This window comes from Panthera onca, chromosome X, assembly GCF_046562875.1.
Source record: "Panthera onca isolate mPanOnc1 chromosome X, mPanOnc1 haplotype 2, whole genome shotgun sequence".
Lineage (NCBI taxonomy): Eukaryota > Metazoa > Chordata > Mammalia > Carnivora > Felidae > Panthera > Panthera onca.
Window position 1 is genome coordinate 74,972,505 of NC_138357.1, and position 26,795 is coordinate 74,999,299.

Consider the following 26,795-nt stretch of genomic DNA (forward strand, 5'->3'; position numbering starts at 1 on the left):
ACCAAGATGTGCAAACTCTGGCCACTCAGAAGAATGTTTAAAATTAGATGAACTAGAGAGTTAATAAAATACTAGAACATTGGAAAGAGTTAAATTTAGTATGCAGATTTGCAAGCACATAAGTGACCATCTAAAGCAAGAGTCAAAAATTACAGTCCACAAGCCAAATCCACTGTGCCACTTGTTTCTGTGTGGCTTAAGAGCTGAGGATCATTTTTAGATTTTAAATGCCTGAAAAAAATCAAAACAAAAATAGTACTGAATGGCATGTGAAAATTAAATGAATTTCAATTTCAGTGCCCATAAAATTTTATTGTAATACAGCCACACCCATTAGCTTACGTATTGTCTAGGACTGCTTTCAGGCTACAAATGCAGAGTTGAATAGTCCAGTCACAGGTCAAATGGCCTACAAAGCCCAAAATATTTACTACCTGGTCCTTTATAGAAAAAGCTGACCTCAGATCTAAAGCCTGGCTTTGACATTTAGAAAAACCAGAGACAGATAAAAGATAAGAGGAACTTTGTGAGAAGATATCCAGGATCAGTGCAATCAGGATCAGTCAACTCCTTGGCCAAAGATACCTGATCAAGGCTCTGGTGACGCTGCAAGCAGATCCTTCTAACATAGCTAATTTGCCCCGGGGAAATGTTACTGAAAAAGCGAGGGAGTCAAGAGGACACTGAAAAGCACAAAAAAACTCTCTGCAAGTCTCCAAACAAGAAGTTAACTTTCAATTCCACATGAGTTGAGGTGGGAAAGAGTGGATTTAAAGGACAGAAAGAGTTCAATGAGGGTTCACTTACATTTCTTCCCTCACAAAAACCTGGGGTGAGAGACGGAATCAAAGCCACACTTATATAAAATTTGCCAGGAATACTAAATGGAGACATATTGTAAACATCACCGAGGATGGTGTAATTCTTTGAGTCCAGAATGTAAACTACAGTTTCAATTTTATGATGTGTACCAAAGAGCACTCCATGTGTACAAAACAAATGGATGTACAATCTCCAATGTTTTACTAGAAAATGTCTGAAAAATAGTAAATTCTTGAGCACACAGTGTACATAATGAACTAATTAACCCTCTTTGAAACATGATGTGGTAAAGATGGGGATTTATATCCTGATTTTCCAGATGAGAAAATGGAAAAGAAAGGAAGTTAACCAACTATGGTCACAATGCTGGAGGAAGGAGGACTCTCAGAGTCCTGAATTTTAACCTAGCCCATCCATAGTGCACTTTCCCAGATGGCTCTATCATCTAAAAATTGATTTTTAAAAGAATGGGAGATAGGGTTCACTATCTGTTAGGAAGGCAAAACCAAAAGTGCATATAGGTATAAATGCATGTTTGTTTGGTCCAATAATAGTTTTGATAGTGACGATGCTTTGAATTTGTAGAATCGTCATAAACATCTACGCTGGAAGGGTATATTAAAAATATCTAGTTTAAGTCCCTTATTTTACAGAGAAAATTGAAGTCCAAAGAGGAAAATTAATTATCCAAAGCCAGACAACTAAAACTCCTCTGAGCTTCTACTCCTGTATATGGGCATCACCTTCCTTTGACTTCCTGGCCTTCTAGATAGCATTCAGTATGCCTTCCCCTGTAACCTCGCTGTTCATCACACCACCCCACTCCTTATACCTGTTTCTAGTCCACAGATCTTCCCCCAACTGCATGTGTGTGTGTATATGTACATGTGCACACACACACACACACACACACACACACACACACACACACTTTCACTGAGCTTTCAACAACCAAAAATCTTTTAGTGATTTTAGCCCCATGGACTACCACCATTATTTTTTTTTAATCTCAAAATATGAAGATGCTTCCCTGACTAGCCTAATCCTCACCCCAAACTCCCAGAATTACTGACAATGAGAAAATATGAGGCTCTCTCTTCCTCCTCAATAGGAAAACCTGGGTAGATTACAACTGACTCTGTGCTGAGCCTTGCACCAACGACAGCATTAAAGCCTCATGCTTTATGATCTACCAAAGCTAGAAATGGATTTCTGTCTGACATGCCAGGCTTTTAAGTCTTGTACCTGTGCCCAGTCCAGAGATTTCTGAAACCATGAATAGAGTGGTACAACACTCTGAACACTCAGTCTGACTTAACTGACAACAACAAACAAATGAGGAAAAGAAAGATTTGTGCTCCACTTTCTCCAAGACAGGTGGAATTCCAAGTTTTAATAAAGCAGATTCAGAATCACTTTCATAAAGGCCATTTGGGCAATAAGGACACATTGTAAAAGTGGGGAAAAATCGGAATCAATAAATGTTTCCTGTGGATAATAAGACAGCCCCCCGCCTTCAAACAGAGATAATGACAGTAGTAAACTCAAGTCACCAAGTTTTCCAGATGGGAGGAAGAAAGAAAATGCCATTTTTTGCTTTCTTTTCTGTGTGTGTGTGTGTTTATACCATCTTCTCCTATCCCTCAAAGGGCTCAGGACTGGAACCTGGGGTTCATATTCCAAAGGAACCAAGGGGCTCCACAGCTTTGTAAGAAATCCATTTGTGATTTTTTTGTATGCCAAAGAGTCAAGAGTATTTGGCCCCATGAGCCCACAGAGGCTCATTTTCTCAAAGAAAATATTACCAAGTTTCCATAACTTAAATTATTCTAAGGTCTAGAGCATTTTAAGACCTTGCTGGATTTCCAAGTGTTCTGCAAGTTGAGTGATTACCCCTCTCTGCTTCCTTGTTCTCAAATAGTCCAAGATACACATCATAGCACAGCTCCTCCCAGGAATCCCTGCCAGCTGCCATTCTGCCTTCCTTCCTCCTTCAGCTCTAACTTCTGAACAAAGCTTCCATGTGGAATATGTTATGACAGCAAAATATTCCCTTTTACAATGTTTGATTACTTTCCCTGTTTTCCAAAAATAACAGTATTGTGACCCAGATCTGTAAAACCAGAGGCAGCATCAAATACAATCTAATCTATTTGACTTGTATTTGCTTGTTCAGTTGCTTATTTGAACTCTTTCCCCATCTGATACGACTGCTATTACTGTGCTGTCTGGGCTTTCTGACACACAGTCTCTAGATAGGTGCCCTGGTTTATTCTCTGCTTTACAGACAAGGCCTACTGGATGATGGGGTAGAGGGAGGAAGCAGAATCCACTGGGGAAGTTGGGGTGAGATGATCCGAAGTCGTTGGGGGCTATTCCTTGCTTTCTTATCTTACAGCTATCCTTGTGTAAGTACTCTTAAGAAAGGCAGGTACTGCTCTCTGTGTTTCTTTCCAAACTGCCTAGGTCTAGGTACTGGGGCCCTGCACATCAAACTATCCCAGTACAAGCAGTAGCAATAGGCCACTTGGGGGTATGGAAGGAACATGCAGCATGTTTTCAGTAATACTAAATTCTAGCTGTCTCGTTGTTGCTTTGGGGACTGGAAGAAAACAAAATAATGACTTTCTGTTTTATAAGTATTCCTGCCACCTGGCTAAAATGATGAGAAGACAATAATCATTCCAAATGGCTACCAATGCAAAAACTAGTAAAAGGCACCTGCTTTGCACCTTTTGTCTAGATGCCAAAAGCTCTCTGATGCTTCTGTTGTCCTCTGGTGGGTTCTATAACATTTCTGGTGAAAGGTATGGCTTATATACCTGCCACTTTTAAGAGTCCTCAGGGTTTATAGCCCTTACATAAGGAAAGGCTGCCTGTTTGGGTTCTGACTTGGAACTCAATATTTCTAGGCTAAAGAAAGAGAAGGATAGGTCTTGGAAGGAAGTATTTCCTTTGTGGAAAGTGAAGGCAGGAGTAGATACTGGTGTTTGGCAACTGGGTCTGCCCCCAGAGCAGACTATGTCTGTCTGTGGGCTGTTTATCAGTGTCCCTTTGTGAAAACAAGCTCTTAGGACAGGATGGGGAAGGCAGTGGATGAATAGGAGGTTTAAGCCCAGGTTGATTGGGAAGGAAGGAGTCACTAGCATATATAGGAGGTCTGGAAATGGGAGTTCTTGCTGTAGGATGTAGGCTGAGCACCTCTGGTAGCGGATCAGACATGAACTGTTCTAAGCTAAATAAGACTAAGAAGTCAGGGCTTGAGCCAAATATAAGATGAAACTTAGCTTGGGGTGCTGGACCAATGGACAGATCCTGAAGGCAAGTCTATGGAAAGAACAAAAGTGTTTCATCACTCTGGATCCCTACTTATCTAGGGGCTATTAATTCAAAGAGGTCTCAAAAAGGCAGCAGCAGAAGGGAGCACGTGCACAGACTGATGGTCTGCTTGTTTCTGGGGCTGAGGCCAGGGAGACTTTTTGAAGGAACATTCCCATATTCACTACAGAGAATGGGTTAAGGACTCAGTTGGGGTTTCTCCACTTCTGACTTCTCTAATAAAGACAATTTTTCCATCACTATGCAACAAAGTGGAACACAAACAGGGAAGAAATTAAATCTTTTCAAATAATTAATTTTCTTTTATTTGTAGGACCCTTCCAAGCTGTAAGCACCAGATGGGACCACCTTCACTGAATACATTGCCTGTACTACCAAGGCTGCTGAAGCCAGGGGACCAGAAAGTATGAAAACTTCTTTCTTTAGGCTCTTAGGTTCTTTGAGAGGGTCCCACCAGTGACCTTAACTTTGAAATGATAAAATCCTGGGCTCTGGAAGATTGGTGTATCTCTATATAAGATAAAGAAGAAAGGGAGGTAGAAGTGAGTGTGCAAGACCCCTTACCTTCAGCGGCTCTTTTAAAGAACACTTTGCAGCTTCCACAAGTGAGAGCTCCATAGTGACAGCCAGAAGCTTCATCACCGCAGATCAGGCAGGTCTTCTGGGGCGGAAAGTAATAGTCAATGGGTAGGACATGGTCCCTGGAAGTCTCCAAACTGGAAAGACACAGAAGAAACAATGCAACACATGTCAGTGCCTAGCAGAAATAAAAGGATAGAAGTCTGAGGTCTTTAGGAGCAAATTTACCTGTGTAAATTATTATTACTTAGAAAACAAGATTATTTCTTGCTTCATTGAGTCAGCATGAAGCTGATTTTTCTGCTACTTCTAGTGATGATGTCTGTGGGGTTTCCTGTCATGTGGACAAGACTTTTTAGATCCTGCTAAGGAATTCAAGAAGTTCTCTGGGGTCAGCCAGTCTCATGGGCTATATTTACATGAGGGATAGATGAAGACAGAAACCTGAGTGCTGAGGTTAAGGTATATAACTTAAAATGGTGGTCAGGCAACAATTTTAGATCAATTAAATAGTATCAACCCAGCTATATGGCCTTACCTTATCCAAAGGGAGATCTATGGCCAAAAGAGACTAAGCAAGAAAGCAGTTTGGTATCCTTTGCCCTAGTTCTCTAAGCCTCACTTTCACCTGTAAATAGGAATAGTATTGCCCATCCTACTGAACTCTATTGTGAGTGGCAGTATAAATTATATAAAAAGATAAAAAGCCTTTAAAACGAATACACAAGTGAGGGATCATGATTAGTGTTATCATACCAGCCTTCTTTGGTCTTCTCCCCCGCCATTCCCTCACTTTCCTTAGTCATCTCTCTAGGTCATGTAGACATCCCCTCACCTCCATTCTGCAATATAAAGTAGCAAAATCCTTACACCTGAGGTTCTTGTTGGGAAATGACACACAGTGATGCTGGAAATTTCTCAGGCTACCATCTCAACACTTGGCCATTAAAATACCCATAGGGTCTTTAGGATAGGATGCAGCTTTAGGAGTCATCTAGTCTAAACTTCTTATCTCTAAGAAGATCTGTATCTGAGTCCTTTCAGATGGATATGAAGGAGAGGGTCAGAAAGCCAATCCTAAAACCTTAATAGAAGTGAAATTCTGAGTCTCCTGTAGTAATTAATTCAAGTTTAAACAAATAAAATATGGTTCTTACTAATCAAAAGTCAAATTATTTTTCTCTCCTATACCCTATGTCTAAGCATTAAAAAAAATGATGTCCTGGGTTAATCTGCCTCAGGTAGATGATAATTCCCCATATTCTCATCCACAGGAATGTAGCCATATATTTTTTTTTTTTCTGAGCACTTCTCCCTTACTAAGGAAGGAAGGAAAATAAGTCTTAATGGCAGCCTGTTTGTTGTGTTGGGTGATTTCTACACGTCAAAACAACTCTGAGAAACATTTTTTTTTTGGTCATTATTACATCAAATGAAGAAACTCACATTCAGAGAGGTAAAGTCCAAAGTGATTTGACAACAAGTCCAGGACTATCTGGCTCCAAATCCAACATAGTTTCCATTACACTATTATCTTTCTGCTACTCTCTTACTTTCTACATACATGGCTCTATCAAGCTCAGCATAGTTATCAGAATCCAAAAAAGCATGAAATGTTATCTTCCCATCAATAACCAGGGATCAGCCCTGGCAAGGGCAAGAGCAAAGAATATTTTTGCTTAGGCTATACTTGACAAGCACTTTACCTCTAAGACACAAATATTAGCCTTTATTCATGTCCCAAGTACTGCAGAAATCACTAAAAAAATTCGGCTTATATGTAAACCCAGCAGCTGGCTATCTTTTCTCCCCCAAAAGATCTTGCTTTTCTACCTTGACTGGAAAGCCAGCAGGAGTCTGCCTATCAAACCAGGATTAGCCGGACCGCCAGTTCCACAGGAAAATAGCTCACTTCCCATATATAAATGGGCCAAATGCTAAGAACATCATCCCTTTGGCTAAAATTTTCATTTCCTTGGGTAAAGAATGTGTCCCTATCCTCATTCATAAAATAAGGAGAAGCAGCAGCAGTTTTTTTTTTGTTTGTTTGTTTTTACAAGTGTCTTCATCCTTTTCTCTCTTTTTTTGACTTCTGAAACTAATGCAAGCCATTCAAATAAAATCAGAAGGACATGTATTTAGGCACTTCATGTGCAAGGCCATTTCATATATATCATCTCATTTAATCTTCCTCCAAACCCTGCCAAGTAGCTCTGTATCATCTGTATATCATAGTAGAGGAAACTGATGTTCAGGAAAATTAAACTTGTTCAAGACCACTCATGTCATAAATGGGAATGCCAGATTCCATCCTAGGTAAGTCTGCCTCCAAAGTGCTGGTTCATAATCCATGACTAATCACGTTATAAAATTGAAGGTTGAGATTAGATAGATGTATTCAACTCAACTCCTAGCACTTAGCCTTACAAACCTCGCAAAGGATTAGGTTCTGGGGACATTGTGATAATCAATATATTATTCTTGCCTCTAAGAAATTTACTATCTAGTACAGAAGAAATACAGGAAGCAAGGAACTGTAACACAACATAGTAGATGGTATAGTAAGGCAGAGTGCAGATTGCTACAGATAAGGAAGCACCTCAAAGACAGGAATGATTTTTGAAAGGCATAAAGGTATATTTGGATAAATGAGATGACAATTATAATTATAGTAATTTTATCATGTGATTGGAAAATAAATATTAGATATACAACATGAAAACCTGAATAAATAAGAGGTATTCTTGAAAAGAGACTTTATGAAACAGAAATTTTCATCCATATTACAATTTAAAATGCAGTTTAAATTGTTCAAAATAATCTAATTAATAAAATTTATAATCAATGTTTAAGACTGAAGAAAGTCATCAATATTTAGTTCATTAGATATGAGTTCAATAAAACACACCACTTAGAAAAATAACGGTAAAAGAAGAGAAGAAGAAGAGAAATAATAAAGGCAATTTTAGAATGTGAACTTTCCTAATTACAGCCCACTTTGACTAAAGGCCTGAGATATCTGCTAACCTCACCAGGCTGGTCTCTGCTTACCTACCTACCCTTCCTCTTTCTGGAAAAATATTTTGGACAGCACTTCCACTGACCCTAGTGTAGTGTAGACAAAAGGAACATTTCAGTTCTGCCTTATGGGCTGACCATTGGACATTGTAAATGAAAATGTAATAAGAGTTCCAATCCCAGGTTTATATCCTACAGAAACTCATGCACATTTTTACCAGCAAGCAAGTCAGGAATGGTGTCATAGCAGCTATATTTTTAAAAACAGAAATGATAAACATCCACTGAAAGGAGAAAGGATAAATAAATTACAGCACATTCATTCAATAAAATACAATTCACCAATAATGAGGAACAGAATACAGGTACACATAGGTAAATCTTACAATCTAATATTACATAAAAGACATAAATCACAATAGCCTATATATTATGATTCCATTACATACATATCCCAAAAAAGGCAAAAGTAAACAAAATATAATTTGGTAATACATATTTGAAAAATCATAAACATTCAAGTGAATAATAAACCCCAAATATAGGATTATGGTTACTTCTAAGGAGAGACTGTGGTTAATGATATAAGGAAGGAGGATACAAGTTTATGTATTTATGTATTCATTTAAAAATATTTATTGTCTACTACAATCCAAGCACCATTGTAAGTCCTGCAGTTACAGCAGTAAACAAAAAAAAAAAAATGGTGTAAATGTTCTTATTCTTTAACCAGGGCTCATGAGTGTTCATTTTATTACTATGCTGCATAACTAACTGATATGTTACATGAATGCTTTGTATGGCTACAACAGCACATAGTGAAAGAAAAAAAAAAAACTGAGAGTTTCTAACATTCTCCTAAATAACATCTTAAGTGCAAATGTAGCAAAGGTTTGCTTTGAGAACAAGCAAGTTCAGAATTTGCATGGAACGAGCAAGTTCAGAATTTGCATGGAACGTTTATATTTCTTCCTGCTTCCCCTGGGGTACATGCTCACTTATTATCCCTATGCAGTGCACCCAGTTTTATGGGTCTGAAGGAAAAATGCTGCCATATAAAATGGAAGTTTCCTAAACCAGAATACCACTTCAACAGTTTCACAATTAATTAAATAAAAGTGGATTACTAGAAGCTGTAGGTCTACAAATGCCAGCTCAACTATGGAGAAGTTGGGCTCATAAATGTTCAGCACCTATCTATAATCTCAGTCTGTCTGTCTGTCTGTCTGTCTGTTTGTCTGTCTGAGCTGAAAATACTTTAAAAGGTCTGACTACTTTAAGCAAATTCTCCAAGAACTGTGGAACCAATGTGAAATGCAGAAGTCACAGACTAGTGTTCCTTGTTTGAAGGATGAATGTCAACTCAGCAGGGCTTTGGAGCCAGGCAGAGGTGGGCTGGAATCCTGCATCCACCACTGAACCCTGGTCCCAGTCATTAAGGCTCTCTGAACTCCATTTGTCTCATGTGGAGAGTGGGGATACTTTCTATCTAGAGGCTTTTGCGAGAATTACATTAAATAGTACATGTTAAGCCCTTCCCCTTGTGCCTGCCACATGATAGCTGCATTGTAAGTTTAGGTTGCCTGCACCTTTTGCTTTACCATAAAAATAGGGGAGATGTCTAATATCCTTAAAATAAAAAAGACCATCCTTCTTGGCTATCCAGCACATTTAGGGAAAGGTAAATACAAGTGTATAGATAAGGGGAAAAAAGGATAGATGTGTTAAAAGTGTAGCTTTTTGATAAATATCACTGCACTTTTCAAACAAGAAGAAATTTAGAAAACCACCAAACATCTTTATAAAAGCATCATATTTTTCCTGATGTTTAGTAATCTAAAATATATTGTTTGTTAACCACATTGTGGGATATAATGACAACTCTACATGAATTTTTATAATAAGATTCAAGAGTTCAAAGTTAATTTCTCCTCATAGGTCTCTTGTGCCTACTTCTTTAGGGGCACAAGGGTTATTTCAGTGGAGAAATTGACAAAGTAACGAGGTAAGTCTGGTAGCTTTCTTTTCCCCTCTAAGTCTGAGATTTGAAATTTGATGACTGTCCAAGAGAATAGTCATGTTTTCTTTTTAAAAGTACTACCTGACTTTACATCACAGCTCTCCACTTCTCCAATTTAGTAAGGCCTTGTTGAAGTGGAAAGATATAATAGGTAGACGATCTGGTTTTCATGACCATCTTTACCACTTTCTAACAGAAAAACCTTGAACAATTCATTTTATTCACATGTAAAATGGGAATAAAAATATAGAGTTCACAAAATTGCTATGAAGATTCAATGAGATTTTGGGAAGTTAAACATTCCACTCTGTTGCTGGCACACTTTTTCACAGATGGCCATTACTATAATAATCTCATGAGAAAGTGGAAGGAAGGAGAGATTGGAGAACTAGGTTCTAAAAACCCAGCTCTGAGGTAAATATGATGACCATTCCTTTGAAAATAATGCAAACTGGGACTTAGATAAGGTAAATTACCTGTTTGAGTTCATATGGCTACTAAGTGGCAAAGCCAGGATTCAAACTGGGCATCATTTCCCCCCAAATCCATATTCTCCTGCTATTCTAAATTGCCAAGGACGTATAATACTTGTGTTATAACCTAGGTTTAATTTAATTTGGTTTTTAACAAATTTATTGATATATGATTCACATACCATAAAATTCACCTATTTTGGCATATCCACAAACTAATTTTACTACAAATTATTACCATAAACTAATTTTATAATATTTTCATGACTCCAAAAAGAAATCCAGTACCCATTAGCAGTCACTCCCCATTTCTTCCTTCTTTCAGATCTTAATTCAATTTCTGTCTCTAAAGATTTGCCCTTTATGGGCATTTAATATAAGTGGAATTATACAACACAATCTTTTGTGACTTGCTTCTTTCATTTAGCATACTGTTTTTAAGATTCATCCACATCGTAGCATGTATCATTGCTTCATTTGTTATTTCTGTGTAATATTCCATTACATGGATATACCACATTGTTTATCCATTCATCAGCTGGACATTTGAGTTGCTTTCACTCTGGCTTTTATATTCATTGCAGCAGTATATATATATATATATATATATATATATATATATATATATATGATGTGAAATTACTATTTCAAAAGTCAAATGGTGACACTTTCAGAAACCTCCAGGCTAGTTTCCAAAGTGACTGCACCATTTTATATTTTTACCAATAATGTATACTGGCTCTAATTTTTCCACATCCAAGCTATTTGTCTTTTTTACTATAGTCACCTTAGTGAGTGTGAAGTGATGTCATATTTTGGTCTTGATTTGCATTTCTCTATTGAGTAATGGTGTTGAACATTTTTCATTTGTACATGTTCTTTGGAGAAAGGTCTATTCAAAGTCTTTGCACATTTTATTTTTTTTAATTTTTAAATGTTTTATTTATTTGAGAGAGAGAGCGCAAGCAAGAGAGTGAGCGTGCGCCAGAGTATAAGCAGGGGAGGGGCAGAGAAAGAGGGAGAAACTGAATCTGAAACAGGCTCTAGGCTCTGAGCTGTCAGAGCTCGATGGGGGGTTCGAACTCGTGAACCGCGAGATCATGACCTGAGCCGGTCAGATGCTTAACCAACTGAGTCACCCAGGTGCCCCAGTGTTTGCACATTTTAAAACTGGGCTGGCTATTAGCCTTTTAATCATTGAATGGTAAGAGTTCTTTGTATATTCTAGATTCAATACTCTTATATCCACGACTTGCAAATGTTTTCTCTCACTCCATGGGTTGGAGTTTTACTTTTTTGATGGTATTGATTGCAGTATAAATGTTTTAAAATTTGATGAAGTCCAATGTATCATTTTTTTTCCTGTTGTTTCTATGCATTTGGTGTTATAAGCTAAAAAAAAACATTGCTTAACACAAGGTCACAAAGATTTACTCCTACATTTTCTTTGAGGTTTAATGACTTAGCTCCAACATTTAGGTCCATGATACATTTTGAGATAACTTTTGGTATAAAAAAGTGGGGGCGACTGGGTGGCTCAGTCAAACATCCAACTTCAGCTCAGGTCATGAGCTCACAGTTTGTGAGTTCGAGCCCCACATGGGGCTCTGTGCTGACAGCTTGGAGCTTGCTTCAGATTCTATGTCTCCTTCTCACTCTGACCCTTCCCACTTGTGCTCTCTCTCTCTTTCTCTCTCTCTCTCTCAAAAATAAATAAATAAACATTAAAAAAAGACATTCCTATTTAAAAAAAATAACTTCATTTATTTGCATGTGAATATACCGTTGTCTTATTTGTTGACAATACTATTCTTTCTCCCATTGAATGGGCATGCTATCATTGTTGAAAATCATTTAACCATAATGTAAGGGTTTATTTAGGGGGAGGTCTCAATTGTATTTCATTGGTCTCTATGTGTCATACTTATGCCAGGACCACACAGTCTTGATTGCTGTAGCTTTTAGTAAGGTTCGGAATCAGGAAGTGTGAATCCTCCAACTTTGTTCTTCTATCTCAAGATTGTTTTGGGTTTTTTTTTTTTGTTTGTTGATTATTTGTGTTTTAAATTCCAGCATAATTAACATACAGTGTAATATTAGTTTCAGGTGTACAATACAGCAATTCAATAATTGCATACATTACTCTGTGCTCATCACAATAAGTGTGCTCTTAATCCCCATCACCTATTTCACCATTTCCCCACCCCCCCACCTCCTCTCTGGTAATCTTTGTTCTCTACAGTTAAGAATCTGTTTTGTTTGTTTGTCTCTTCTTTTTTTCTTTGACCATTTGTTTTGTTTCTTAAATTCCACATATGAGTAAAATCATATGGTATTTGTCCTTCTCTGACTGACTTATTTTACTTAGCATTATACCTTCTAGGTCCATCCATGTTGTTGCAAATGGCAAGATTTCAATCTTTTTTATGGCTGAGTAGTATATATACCACATCTTCTTTACCTATTTATCTGTGGATGGACAGTTGGGCTACTTGCTAATTAGAATATCTTGACTATTGTAAATAATACTTCAATAAGCATAGGGGTGCATGTATCCCTTTGAATTAGTGCTTTTGTATTCTTTGGGTTAATACCCAGTAGTGCAATTGCTGGATTGTAGGGTAGTTCTATTTTTAACTTTTTGAGGAACCTCCATACTATCTTCCACATTATTTTTTGTTTCTTGTGTTATTGATTTTAGCCATTCTGACAAGTGTAAATTGATATCTCATTGTGGTTTTCACTTGAATTTCCCTGATGATGAGTGATGTTGAACATCTTTTGATTTATTTTGGCTATTCTAGGTTTTTTGTATTTCAATACGAATTTTACAATTGACATTTCCATTTCTGCTAAGAATCCAGCTGGATTTTCGGAGGCATTGCCTTGAATCTATGAGGAATACTGTCATTTTAACAATATTAAAGTTCATGATCAATGAAAATGGAATGCTTTTCCATTTGTTTACATCTTATCTTTCCACAGTGTTTCATAGTTTTAAATGTAGAAGTCTTGCACCTTTCACTAAATTTATTTGTAAATATTCTATTTGATAATATTATGAACTGTGTTCTATCACTTTTAAATTATTCTTTGCTAACATACAGAAATACAATTGATTTCTGCACACCAATCTTGTATTCAGCAACTTTGCTGAACTACATTATTAGTTCTAATAGTTTATTATGGATTCTTTAGGAATTTCTATATACAAGATTATATCATCTGTGAATAAAGATACTTTTACATTTTCCTTTCCAATACAGATGCCTTTTAGATCTTTGTTTGTTTGTTTGTTTGTTTTTGCTGTTTGGTCCAATTGGCCTGGATAAAACCTCCAGTACAATGGTGAACAGAAATGGTGAGAGCAGATATCATTGTCTTGTTCCCAATCTTACTGGGAAAGTTTTCAGTCACTTAAGTATGATATTAGTTGTGGGTTCTTCATAGATATCTATTTTCAGTTTGAATATGTTCCCTCCTATTCCTGTTGAATGTTTTAATTGTGAACTAATGTTAGATTTTTTTGCCAATATTTTCTACATCTATTAAGATGATCATGGGGCCTTTATTCTCTTAAATATGGTACATTATATTAATTAACTGATTTTCAGAAGTTAAACCAATCTTACCTTCCTGAGATAAATCCCAATTTTAAATTATTGACATAAATCTATCTTGTAATTATAATCTTTTTTATTTGTTGCTAGATTTGGTTTGCTATTTCATTGGGGATTTTTTTTTATTTATTAATATTCAAAAGTTATATTGGTCTGTAGTTTTCTTTTTGGTTTTGTTATTGGGTAACATTGGTTAACAGAATTAGTTGGGAAGTGTTTCCACCTGTTTTATTTTTTGGAAGAATTTGTAAAGGATTGATACTAATTCTTCTGTAAATGTTTGATGGAATTCACCAATGAAGACATCTAGATTTGGGCTTCCCAAAATGGTGAGTTTCTTTTACTTTCTTTCTTTCTTCTTCTTCTTCTTCTTTTTGTTTAATTGAAAAGCAATGTTTGTTAGTGTGTATAAGTTCTGGTGCTCGGATAGAAGTAGGTACTTATAATTGTTTCCATTCAATAGATGAAGGTGGAGGTACATAGTGTCCTGGTATTCCCCCTCCAGAGTCTGAATTCTTCATACTGTACTGGCTCTCTATGTCCCTGTGGTTTTGTTTGTTTTCTTTGGTTTAAAAATTTTTTTTTGAGTATAGCTGACACAATGTCACATTCACTTTAAATGTACAATATAGTGATTCTGCAAGTTTATACATTATGCTATGTTCACCACAACTGTAGCTACCCACAGGCTTTCAATTATGGAATGAATAAGTCATGGGAATAAAAGGCATAGCATAAGGATATAGTCAATATATTTTTTGCCAAATATTGATATTGTAATAGGGTTATATGGTGGCAGATGGCATGGGAAGTTTATTATATTGCTAATACAATGAAGTAATATTATATTTATTCTCTTTACTTGTTATAGAGCCATTCAGATTTTCTATTTCTGCTTGAGTCAGTTTATGCAGTTTGTGTCTTCTTGACTATTTCCCATTTCATCTAGGTTATATAATTTGTTGGCATATGGTTGTTCATAGTGTTCCCCTTTAATCCTGTTTTATTGTTTTAAGGTAGGTAGTGATGTCCTCACTTGCATTGTTGATTTTGTGATTTGAGTCTTCTATCGTTTTCTCTTAGTAAATCTAATGGTTTGTCAATTTTGTTGATCTTTTCAAAGTAACTTTTGACTTCAATGATTCTATTGATTATTCTTATTCTCTATTTAATGTATTTCCACTTTAATCTTTATTAATATTTTGCTTTTCTTCTAGTTTCCTAAACTGGAAAGTTAAGTTATTGATGTGAGAATTTTCTTCTTTGTTAATATAGGTGTTTAATTTGTTCTGGCTAGTATAACAAAATACTATAGACTGGATGGCTTATAAACAAGACAAATTTATCTGTCACAGCTCTAGATGCAGGAAGTCTTAAATCAAGGTGCCAGAATTGTTGTGTGAGGGCCCTCTTCCAATTGCAGATTTCTTGTATCCTCACATGGTAGAAAGGTAAGCAAGCTCTAATTGCATTCTTTCATAAAAGCACTAATTGCATTCATGAACGTGTCACTTCATATCTAACTACCTCCCAAAGGCCTCATTTGCCCATTATATTGGGCACTAGGATTTCAACATATGAATTTTCTTTTCTTTTTTTGTGTGTGTGTTTATATTTATTTATTTATTTATTTTTATTTTTTTTATTAACATATGAAATTTATTGTCAAACTGGTTTCCATACAACACCCAGTGCTCATCCCAAAAGGTGCCCTCCTCAAAACCCATCACCCACCCTCCCCTCCCTCCCACCCCCCATCAACCCTCAGTTTGTTCTCAGTTTTTAACAGTCTCTTATGCTTTGGCTCTCTCCCACTCTAACCTCTTTTTTTTTTTTCCTTCCCCTCCCCTATGGGTTTCTCTTAAGTTTCTCAGGATCCACATAAGAGTGAAACCATATGGTATCTGTCTTTCTCTGTATGGCTTATTTCACCTAGCATCACACTCTCCAGGTCCATCCACGTTGCTACAAAAGGCCATATTTCATTCTTTCTCATTGCCACGTAGTATTCCATTGTGTATATAAACCACAATTTCTTTATCCATTCATCAGTTGATGGACATTTAGGCTCTTTCCATAATTTGGCTATTGTTGAGAGTGCTGCTACAAACATTGGGGTACAAGTGCCCCTATGCATCAGTACTCCTGTATCCCTTGGGTAAATTCCTAGCAGTGTTATTGCTGGGTCATAGGCTAGGTCTATTTTTAATTTTCTGAGGAACCTCCACACTGCTTTCCAGAGCGGCTGCACCAATCTGCATTCCCACCAACAGTGCAAGAGGGTTCCCATTTCTCCACATCCTCTCCAGCATCTATACATATGAATTTTCAAGGGGAACACAGACATTCAGACTACAGCAATAAGCATTTATAGTTCTAAATTTTCTTTCAAAGACTGCTTTAGCTATATCTGTATCCCACAGGTTCTGGTATGTTACATTTTTTCTATTATTCATGTCAAGGATTTTCTCATTTCTCTTTTTGATTTCTTCTTTGATCCACTGTTTATTTAGGCATGTGTTATTAATTCTCCACATTTGTGAGTTTCACATATTTCCTTCTGCTATTGATTTCTAATTACTTCCATGTGATCAGAGAACATACATACATTTTTCTTGAATAAGTGGACCTCAGATTTTTGCTAGTTTTCTTTCCTTTCTAGAGTTCTGGAGAAGTTGATTTTCACAATTTTTGCTAGTGTGTTTGTTGCTTTTATGAAAGGGTAGCTTTATGGTAGTCTTCACTCTACCATAGTGGAAGCCTTCCTTATATTCCAAGCCAGGTTATATTTCACATGCTACAAAAATCACTCCCTCCCCCAACACACACACACACACACACACACACACACACACACACACAGCGTAATCCTTATCATGGGTCATAAAGGGAGGAGGAAGAGATATCACTCATACCATTCAATTATTAATTCAAAAATTCATCATTCATACATTATAAAGGAAAAGCTCTGCCAAATGATGGGAACATAAAGATGAGAAAGACAGCCTCTCTTTGCAGAGGAGTTTTCATGGGATTGTTTTGAGCTATGACAACTGTGCAAATGGTTAATGCAATGTATAGCAAGAAAAATACTATTAAATGGTACAAGATCAGTGGTTACTAAAGGAAGAGAAACTTATGTGTTTTATCTGGAGGTACTAGAAAATAATGGCCACCATGTACTAGAATCCTATTACTAACCTAGCAAGGTGTTTTACATAACTTGTCAAGCATTTACTCTGGGATAGATCAGATGAGGATGCCCACAGTTCTAATGTATACTCAACCTGCAAACCTGACATGTTGAGACAAGTAGTTATAGGCCTACTGGTGATTTACATTTTCCTGTAGTTTATACCAACTAACAAACATGCCAAGACAGCTGGAAGTGTGGCAGCAAGACTGTTTTTATCAGTGTGTCCCACCAAATGACCAAGCTGTCCTTTTCTTCTGGAATCACTTTCAGAAATGGGGCTGAACTGATGAATCCTTATTATAGTCATGTCCTTACATCTCCCAAGCCACATCTGCTGTATTCTGTGAGCCAAAATCTTTCCAATGGTTTCCTAGTCATCTCAGCCAATCATCCATGGAAGAACTAGTCAGATTCCTTTCTGAATTGTCATCAAATCTGAGGGCTGAGAGAGGTTTCCACATTATGTGTTTCCAGAATCCATTACCAAAAAAAAAAAAAAAAAAAAAAAAAGGAAATGAGAAAACAACTTGTTTTTGATTTACATGTTAAACCTTACTGGACCAGTATTTTCTTCACATCCTCCATTTGAACTTCTGATACTAAAGAGACTGAGGGCTTAGTATGTGTTAAGCTCCGTCAAAGGTGCTTTATCCTTACAACTACTACTGCAGGATACATAGATTATCTCCATTTTACAACAAAGCGCCAGAGGTTCAGAGCCACTGAATATTTTTTTCAAGATCACAGAGGTAGTTAAACTATAAGAGCAAGGGTTTGAATGCATGTCTGGCTAACTCCAAAACCTATGCTTTGTCTACCATGCTATATGGCATTGCTTCTCATTGACTGTCAGGGCTAGATGACTCTCAGAGATCATATGGCTGAGTGTTTTTCACCCTTGGGTGCATGGTAAAATCACTAGGGGAACTTCCCACCCCCCATTATGATTTATTAAATTAAGATGGGGTCCAGACATTAAATTTCTTAAAAGTTTGATGTTAGTGATAATGTCCAATCAGGAATTAAATCCACTGACTTACACTGTCTTATTGTCCAGGGGAAAATTGGGGGCCAACAAAATGAGAGAAAATTGACCAGAAGAAGTAGTTTTCTAGAGATAGTCCTGAGGCTAGAAGCCAGGTGTTATAATTCCTATGCCAGAGTTCTGTTGTAGAGCAATATTTTTAGTCACATTGAGTATACTAACTTTTCCCAGGGTCTAGAATATGCAATAGTCAACCTCTGGAAAATATATATAGTGACCAACATCAAACAGTCATTCATCTATAGCCCAGTTACCTTTGAAAAGACAGTAATAGCATTAAGTAGGAACTATAAAAATGGATCTCATCCATTATGGAACTACCCTCTTGCTGGAAAAAAATTTACTGAGTGCCTTACTATGTGGTAGGCACTGTGAGAGGCACATAGAATACATTAAGAATCTAAAGACACAAATATCATTGTCCTCTATCCAAAGTCTTGTCTGAGGAGATTTATTTCCATACAGAGCAAATGTTACAGAGCCCCATTTTACAGATGAAACAAATGAAGCTCAGAGTTAAAGGTATTTTCTAGTAAGTTGCATCATCACTATTGTAAAAAGCAAAGGCTTTGGGGGAAGATATACTCAGGTTTGAACCCCACTACTACTGATCACCAGTTATGTAATGTTGGGCACAAGATGAACCTAACCTCACTACCATCAGTTTTCTTATCTACAACACGAAGAAAATAATGTACCAGCCTCAAAGGGGTTTTGTGACAAATGCATCAGAAAATACATGAAAAAGAGTCTAACACACTCAAAACAAATGGTCATTTCTCCCCATTTTCCTCGTTCCACTCCAACTTCCCATTACGACTAAAGTCCAGGGCATCTGACTCCCAATCCAGTGAGCTCTGCAATATACAATACTGCCTCCTCCTCTTTCCTTTCTTATAAATTATTTTCTAATTTGTTTATTTTGAGAGAAAGAGAGAAAGAGAGCAGGGGAGGAGCAATGAGAGAGGGAGAAAGATAATCCACAGCAGTTTCCATGCTAACAGTATGGAGCCTAACGTGGGGTTCCTTACATCTCACAACTGTGAGCCAATGACCTGAGCTGAAATCAAGAGTTAGATGCTTAACCAACTGAGCCACACAGGGGACCCTGCTTCCTTCTCTTTCAAGTACTGCAAATTAAGGCAGAAAAGCAGCAGCCACTACCATCCCTTATGCAAAACTTGTGAAAGCACTGAAAAAAAACCTCACAATTCTAACTTTAAAGTCTCTTTGTGACTTTGAGGCAAGGAAAACACAATTTAGTTTAAGAAATGTTACTAGTGTTTTGCCAAGTGTCTAAGGGCTTCAGAAACCAAGAGAAGAAAGAGAGTACCATATGAGCAGATATAACTCAGGTAGCAATGAAATGCTGATGAGATTCCAAGTTCAGTTCACAATCTGGAAATCCAAAATTAGACATTTTATGTTGGCCCGAAGGACCTACAAAAGCTAGGAAAACAGTCTCACTGATACCAGCAATAAGGCTTACCCTGCTTTCTTTTTTTTTAATTTAATTTTTAATTTTTAATTTTTTTTTAGTTTACATCCAAATTAGTTAGCATATAGTGCAACAATGATTTCAGGAGTAGATTCCTTGGTGTCCCTTACCCATTTATCCCATCCCCCCTTCCCACAACCCCTCCAGCAACCCTCAGTTTTTTCTCCATATTTATGAGTCTCTTCTGTTTTGTCCCCCTCCCTATTTTTATATTATTTTTGTTTCCCTTCCCTTATGTTCATCTTTTTTGTCTCAAAGTCCTCATATGAGTGAAGTCATATGATTTTTGTCTTTCTCTGACTAATTTCACTTAGCATAATACCCTCCAGTTCCATCCATGTGGTTGCAAATGGCAAGATTTCATTCTTTTTGATTGCTGAGTAATATTCCATTGTATATATATACCACATCTTCTTTATCCATTCATCTATTGATGGACATCTGGGCTCTTTCCATACTTTGGCTGTTGTTGATAGTGCTGCTATAAACATGGGGGTACATGTGTCCCTTTGAAACAGCACACCTGTATCCCTTGGATAAATGCCTAGTAGTGCAATTGCTGGGTTGTAGGGTAGTTCTATTTTTAGTGTTTTGAGGAACCTCCATACTGTTTTCCAGAGTGCTGCACCAGCTTGCATTCCCATACCCTGCTTTCTTAAACACACAAACAGTAAAGCCTGACCCAAGATCAGCTACTAACTTGATACTTGGAAAACTGTCCTGCTCCCCAGCATAAGATATGGATTTTGGTTGTGGGGATAGAGGTAATTGGCAGAGAATACAAATCCCCTACCCCATGTCACTGCAATTCACATCATAACATATGGGCCAATAATAACTGATATTTACTGGGCATGTATATGTCTCAGCTGCTACATTACATTCTACATACCTTAAACTCATTTAATCTTTATGACAAATTAATGAAGTGTGAACCATTATTTTCATTTTGTAGAAGAGAGCACTTAAGTCCAGAAACCTTAAGCATTCTGTCCAAGATCCATAGACAGTAAATGATGGCTTCAAGATTTGAACTCAAGTCTCTCTGACTCCACAATCAACTTTTTGATAAGTTTCTCACTGTGGATAGCAGTCCCAAGTGACTCAATCCAGAAAGCCATGAGTCATTCTGGACATACTGTAATACATTTTGTCAATGTGTTTCACCTACCATCACTTTTCAGTCAATCAGTGACTATTATGTGTTAATGTACTGCCCAACTTGCATCCTCCTGCCCAAACACACTCATGCAACCTCACCTTCAGAATAACTGCAACTCTCTTATTGAAGTCTTTATGCTTTGTGTCGTATCCTCTCCAACCCAGAAATTACACAGGACCTCACATAAATTCCATCTAAAACATCTGCTTCTGTAACTCTTCCTCTTAATACCATTTAATAACTCCCTATGGTCTACAGCAGTGTCCTAATTCACTGATACATCAGAATCACCTGAGGAGCTACAGAGCTCTGATCCCATTCTAATTTAGCTCCAAATCTTCTGAATCTGAAGTTACAGGTGGGACCTGAAGATCTGTAATTTTATTAAATGTCTAAGTGATCTTAGGCAGGCATTGAAAACCACTTGGCCTACAGTATACAAATTCAAAGCATTAGCTTGGCATTCAAGGCCTATCTCTAGCTCTTTATTTCTTCCAAAACCTTTCCCATATGACCTTCCAGTAGTACCATTCTGTTTCAGTTCTTCAGTCTTAACCCTATTTCACCCCTCTGTCTCTTTGCTTACATGGCCATTCCTCAAACTGGAATACCTTTCACTGCTCCCAACCATTTGTCTCCTTTGCCACATTATCTCATAATTCAAGACTCAGCACAAGAGGCCATCACCTACTCCATGAAGCCCTTCTTGACTCTGTATCCCTTAGGTATAATATGATCACTTCGCCAACTTGTATAGTCTGCTTTCAGAGCACATATAATGTTTCATATCACAAATAATCTATGTATGTGTCTGCTTGCCATCCATCATGTGGCCTTCAGTGATGAATTTCCAGCGTTCAGTCCAGATACTGCCTAAGTACTTCCCACTCAACTCATTTGCCTCTTTCTTTCCTCCTTGCCTTTCGCCAAACAAAAAAGTTTGAAAACAGCCATGTTGCCTTTTAAATAACATCTCAATCTGGAGGCCAAGATAGGTCCTGAACAACTTATCAGTCCTAATTAGGACACTGCTAAACTATATCATATAAATGAAAACTTTTCTTAAAAAATACCTTGCCAATTTGTATGCCTTTTATTTTTGTTGTCCAATTGCTGAGGCTAGGACTTCCAGTGCTATGTTCAACAACAGTGGTGAGAGTGGACATCCTTGTCTTGTCCCTGACCTTAGGAGGAAACCTCTGTTTGCCCCATTGAGAATGATAATAGCTGTGGGCCTTTCAAATATGGCTTTTATGATGTTAAGTTATGGTCCTTCTATCGCTACACTCTTGAGGGTTTTTATCAAGAATGGATGCTGTATTTTGTCAAATGTTTTTTTTCTGCATCTATTGAAAGGATCATATGGTTCTTATCCTTTCTTTTATTAATGTGATGTATCATATTGATTGATTTGTGAGTATTGAACCAGCCCTGCAGCCGTGAAATGAATCCCACTTGATCATGGTGGATTTTATGTACGTTTATAGTACTGTTTAATTTGATTTGCTAGTATGTTGCTGAGAATTTCTTCATAGAGATTCATCAGGGATATTGACCTGTAATTCTCCTTTTTAGTGGGGTCTTTGTCTGGTTGAGAATCAATGTAATTCTGGCTTTGTAGAATGAGTTTGGAAGGTTTCCTTCCATTTCTATTTTTTGGAAAAGTTTGAGAATAGGTATTAACTCTTTATTTTATTTATTTTTCTATTTTTTTTAAGTTTATTTATTTTTGAGACAGAGAGAGACAGAGCATGAACGGGGGAGGGGCAGAGAGAGAGGGAGACACAGAATCAGAAGCAGGCTCCAGGCTCTGAGCCATCAGCCCAGAGCCCGACACAGGGGTCAAACTCACAGAACGCGAGATCGTGACCTGAGCTGAAGTTGGACGCTTAACCAACTGAGCCACCCAGGCGCCCCAGGTATTAACTCTTTAAATGTCTGGTAGAATTCCCCTGGGAAGCCTTCTGGCCCAGGACTCTTATTTTTTGGGACATTTTTGATAACAAATTCAGTTTCTTTGCTGGTTATGTGCCTGTTCAAATTTTCTATTTCCTCCCTTTTGAGTTTTGGTAGTGTGTGGGTGTGCAGGAATTTGTCCATTTCTTCCAGATAGTCCAGTTTGATGGCATATAATATTTTATAGTATTCTTTTATTATCATTTGTTTTCTGTGGTGTTGGTTGTGATATCTCCTCCTTCATTCATGATTTTATTTACTTGGGTCTTCTTTTCTTGTTAAGAAGTCTGGCAAGGGCGTTATAAATTTTGCTTATTCATTCAAAAAACTAGCTCTTAGATTCAATGATATGTTCTACCTTTTTTTTGGATTATACATCATTTATTTCTTCTCTAATCTTTATTATTTCCCTTCTTCTGCTGGCTTTGGACTTTGTTTGCTGCTCCTTATCTAGCTCCTTTAGGTGTAAGGTTAGGTGTTAGTTGCAAGGTATGTTGTGTGTTTGGGACCTTTCTAGCTTCTTCAGATAGGCCTGAATTATAATATATTTTCCTCTTAGGACTGTCTCTCAAAGGGTTTAAACTGTCACGTTCTCATTTTCATTTGCTTCCATGTATTTTTTAATTTCTTCTTTAATTTCCTGGTTAACCCATCATTCCTTGGTAGGATGTTCTTTAACCTCCATGTATTTTTAAAAAAATTTTTTTTAAGTTTATTTATTTTTGAGACAGAGAGAGACAGAGCATGAATGGGGGAGGGTCAGAGAGAGAGGGAGACACAGAATCGGAAGCAGGCTCCAGGCTCTGAGCCATCAAGCCCAGAGCCTGACGCGGGGCTCGAACTCATGGACTGCGAGATCGTGACCTGAGCTGAAGTTGGATGCTTAACCGACTGAGCCACCCAGGCGCCCCTAACCTCCATGTATTTGAGGGCTTTCCAAATTTTTTCTTGTGGCTGATTTGAAGTTTCATAGCGTTGTGACTGGAAAATATGCATGGTATGATTTCAATCTTTTTGTGCCTGTTGAGGGTTCTTTTGTGACCCAATACGTGATATATTCTGGAAAATGTTCCACCAAAAAACTGCTAGAGCTGATACACAAATTCAGCAAAGTCACAGAATACAATTCAATGTACAGAAATCAGTTGCATTTCTACACACCAATAATGAAGCAGAAAGAGATATCAAAGAATCGATCCCATTTACAATTGCACCAAAACCCATAACATACCTAGGAATAAACCTAACCAAAGAGGTAAAAGATCTGTATGCTGAAAACTATAGAAAGCTTATGAAAGAAATTGAAGACATGAAGAAATGGAAAAATATTCAATGCTCATGGATTGGAAGAACAAATACTGTTAATATGGCGATACTACCCAAAGCAATCTACACATTCAATGAAATCCCTATCAAAATAACATCAGGATTCTTCACATAGCTAGAACAAACAATCCTAAAATTTGTATGGAACCACAAAAGACCCTGAATAGCCAGAGTAATGTTGAAAAAGAAAACCAAAGCTGGAGGCATCACAATTCTGGAGTTTAAGCTGTATTACAAAGCTGTACTCATCAGGACAGGATGGTACTGGAACAAACACACACACATAGATTGATGTAATAAAATACAGCATCCAGAAATAAACCCACAAATATATGGCCAATTAATCTTTGAAAGAGCAGAAAAGAGTATCCAATGGAAAAAAGACTGTCTCTTTAGCAAACAGTGCTGGGAGAACTGGACAGTGACCTGCAGAAGAATGAACCTACACCACTTTCTTACACCATACACAAAAATAAATTCAAAATGGATGAAAGACCTAAATATGAGACAGGAAACCATCAAAATCCTACAGGAGACAACAGAGAGCAACCTCTTTGAAATAGGCCACAGCAACTTTTTACTTGACATGTCTCCAGAGGCAAGGGAAATAAAATAAAAAATGAACTATTGAGAAATCATCAAGATAAAATGCTTCTGCAAGGCAAAGGAAACAATCAATAAAACTAAAAGGCAACTGATGAAATGGAAGAAGATATCTGCAAATGACTTATCAGATAAAGGGTTAGTATCGAAACTCTATGAAGAACTTACCAAACTCAACACCCAAAAAACAAATAATCCAGTGAAGAAATGGGCAGAAGGCATGAATAGACACTTTTTCAAAGAAGACATCCAGATGGCTAACAGACACATAAAAATATGCTCAACATCACTCATCATCAGGGAAATACAAATCAAAACCCAAATGAGATACTGCCTCATAACTGTCAAATGGCTACAATTAACAACTCAGGAAACAACAGATGTTGGTGAGGATAGGGAGAAAGGGGAACCCTTTTGCATTGTTGGTGGGAATGCAAACTGGCACAGTCACTCTGGAAAACAGTATGGAGGTTCCTCAAAAAATGACAAATAGAACTACCTATGATCCAGCAATTGCACTACTAGGAATTTATCTAAAAGATACAAAAATGGTGATTCGAAGGGGCACATACACTCCAATGTTTATAGCACTCCAATCAACAATGGCCAAATTACAGAAAAATCCCAAATGTCCACCTACTGATGAATGGGTAAAGAAGATGTGGTATATACATACAATGTAATACTACTCGGCAATGCAAAAGAATGAAATCTTGCCATTTGTAGTAACATGGATGGAGCTAGAGGGTATTATGCTAAGCGAAATAAGTCAGAGAAAAACACATATTATACGATTTCACTCATTTGTGGAATTTGAAGAACTCAACAGATGAACACAGGGGAAGGGAAGAAAAAATAAGATAAAAACAGAGAGGGAGGCAAACCATAAGACTCTTAAATACAGAAAACAAACTTAGAGTTGCTAGAGAGGAGGTATGTAGGGGGGTGGATTAAATGGGTGATAGGCATTAAGGAGGGCAGTTTTCAGGATGAACACTGGGTGTCATACAGTAGAGATGAATCACTGGGTTCTAATCCTAAAGCCAAGACTACCCTGTATGTTAACTAACTTGAATTTAAATGAAAAAAATTAAAAATCAAATATTTAACAATATCTCTTTGATAATAATAATTCTCACTTCCTGACTATACATTCTTCCTCATATCTAACTCAAATCCCTGATATTATTTTTCCTTCTGTCCTCAACAGAAATAGGGAACAACTCCTTTACATACTCTTACTTTGCCTTACTTTGTTTCTATATTACAGTTAAACACAGAGTTGAACAAAATGTAATCTAGGATATAACCTGAGAAGAAAAATGTGTCATAATTGGCATCTTTTTAAACTAGGTGAAAGTGAAGTGGTAAAGAGCTGGTGGAACTGTCATTGTTAGATAAACATAGATAAATTGTTCAACTTGAACAAGCTCTTTCCATTCCATAAAGGGATCATGTGGTCTCTGACACAGCACCTTCCTAGTTACTCTATGGCATTATTATGAACAAATTAATTGCAGTCAGACAGAACCTGCTTTCCCTTATCCATGGCTATTGCTTACCTTCCTCCACAGTTTCTGCTCTTGAATCTGCTTCGGTATACCAGACTAGGACCTGGAAGCCTGAGATTCCATTATAAATTGTGATACTAACTTGCTGCTGTGACTTTGGACCAGTCACCACTTTTCCTGACCCTCAGTTTTCTCACCTTACAAAACTTGTATTTGCAGAGCACTTCAAGTACATAAAGCATACTGGTATATATTTATCTCATAAGGTCTGCATAACCACTCTATGATGCAAACAAATGAGACGGGAAGTTTGGGGAGGTTAAGTAACTTGTCTAAAGTGGAACAGCTAGAAAGTAGCAGGGTTGTAATTTGAACTCTGGTTTTAATTCCTAATCTAGAACTCATTATAATATACCAAAATTGCCTTCTTATATCTATAAAACAAAGGTGCTGGATTAGAAATATTTAATTTAACAATAATTGTATATATAGCATCTCATAAATTTAAAAGTACCTTCACACTCATTATCATCCATTCTGTCAATAAAAATGTATCCAGTACCTACAATAACCCAGGCAACATTACATTAGGGATACAGTGATGAACAAATCAGACAAAGTCATTGC

The 26,795-nt window shown here is 37.1% G+C and overlaps 1 protein-coding gene across 1 annotated transcript in view; it reads right to left on the minus strand.

Annotated features, from left to right (window-relative positions):
• The window catches only part of AR (androgen receptor), a 187,005-nt gene that overhangs the window by 71,485 nt on the left and 88,725 nt on the right, over window positions 1-26,795 (minus strand). Inside the window, exon 2 of the mRNA XM_081793453.1 lies at window positions 4,726-4,877. Coding sequence (XP_081649579.1) covers window positions 4,726-4,877 — 152 coding nt within the window. The remainder of the gene's footprint in view (window positions 1-4,725; window positions 4,878-26,795) is intronic.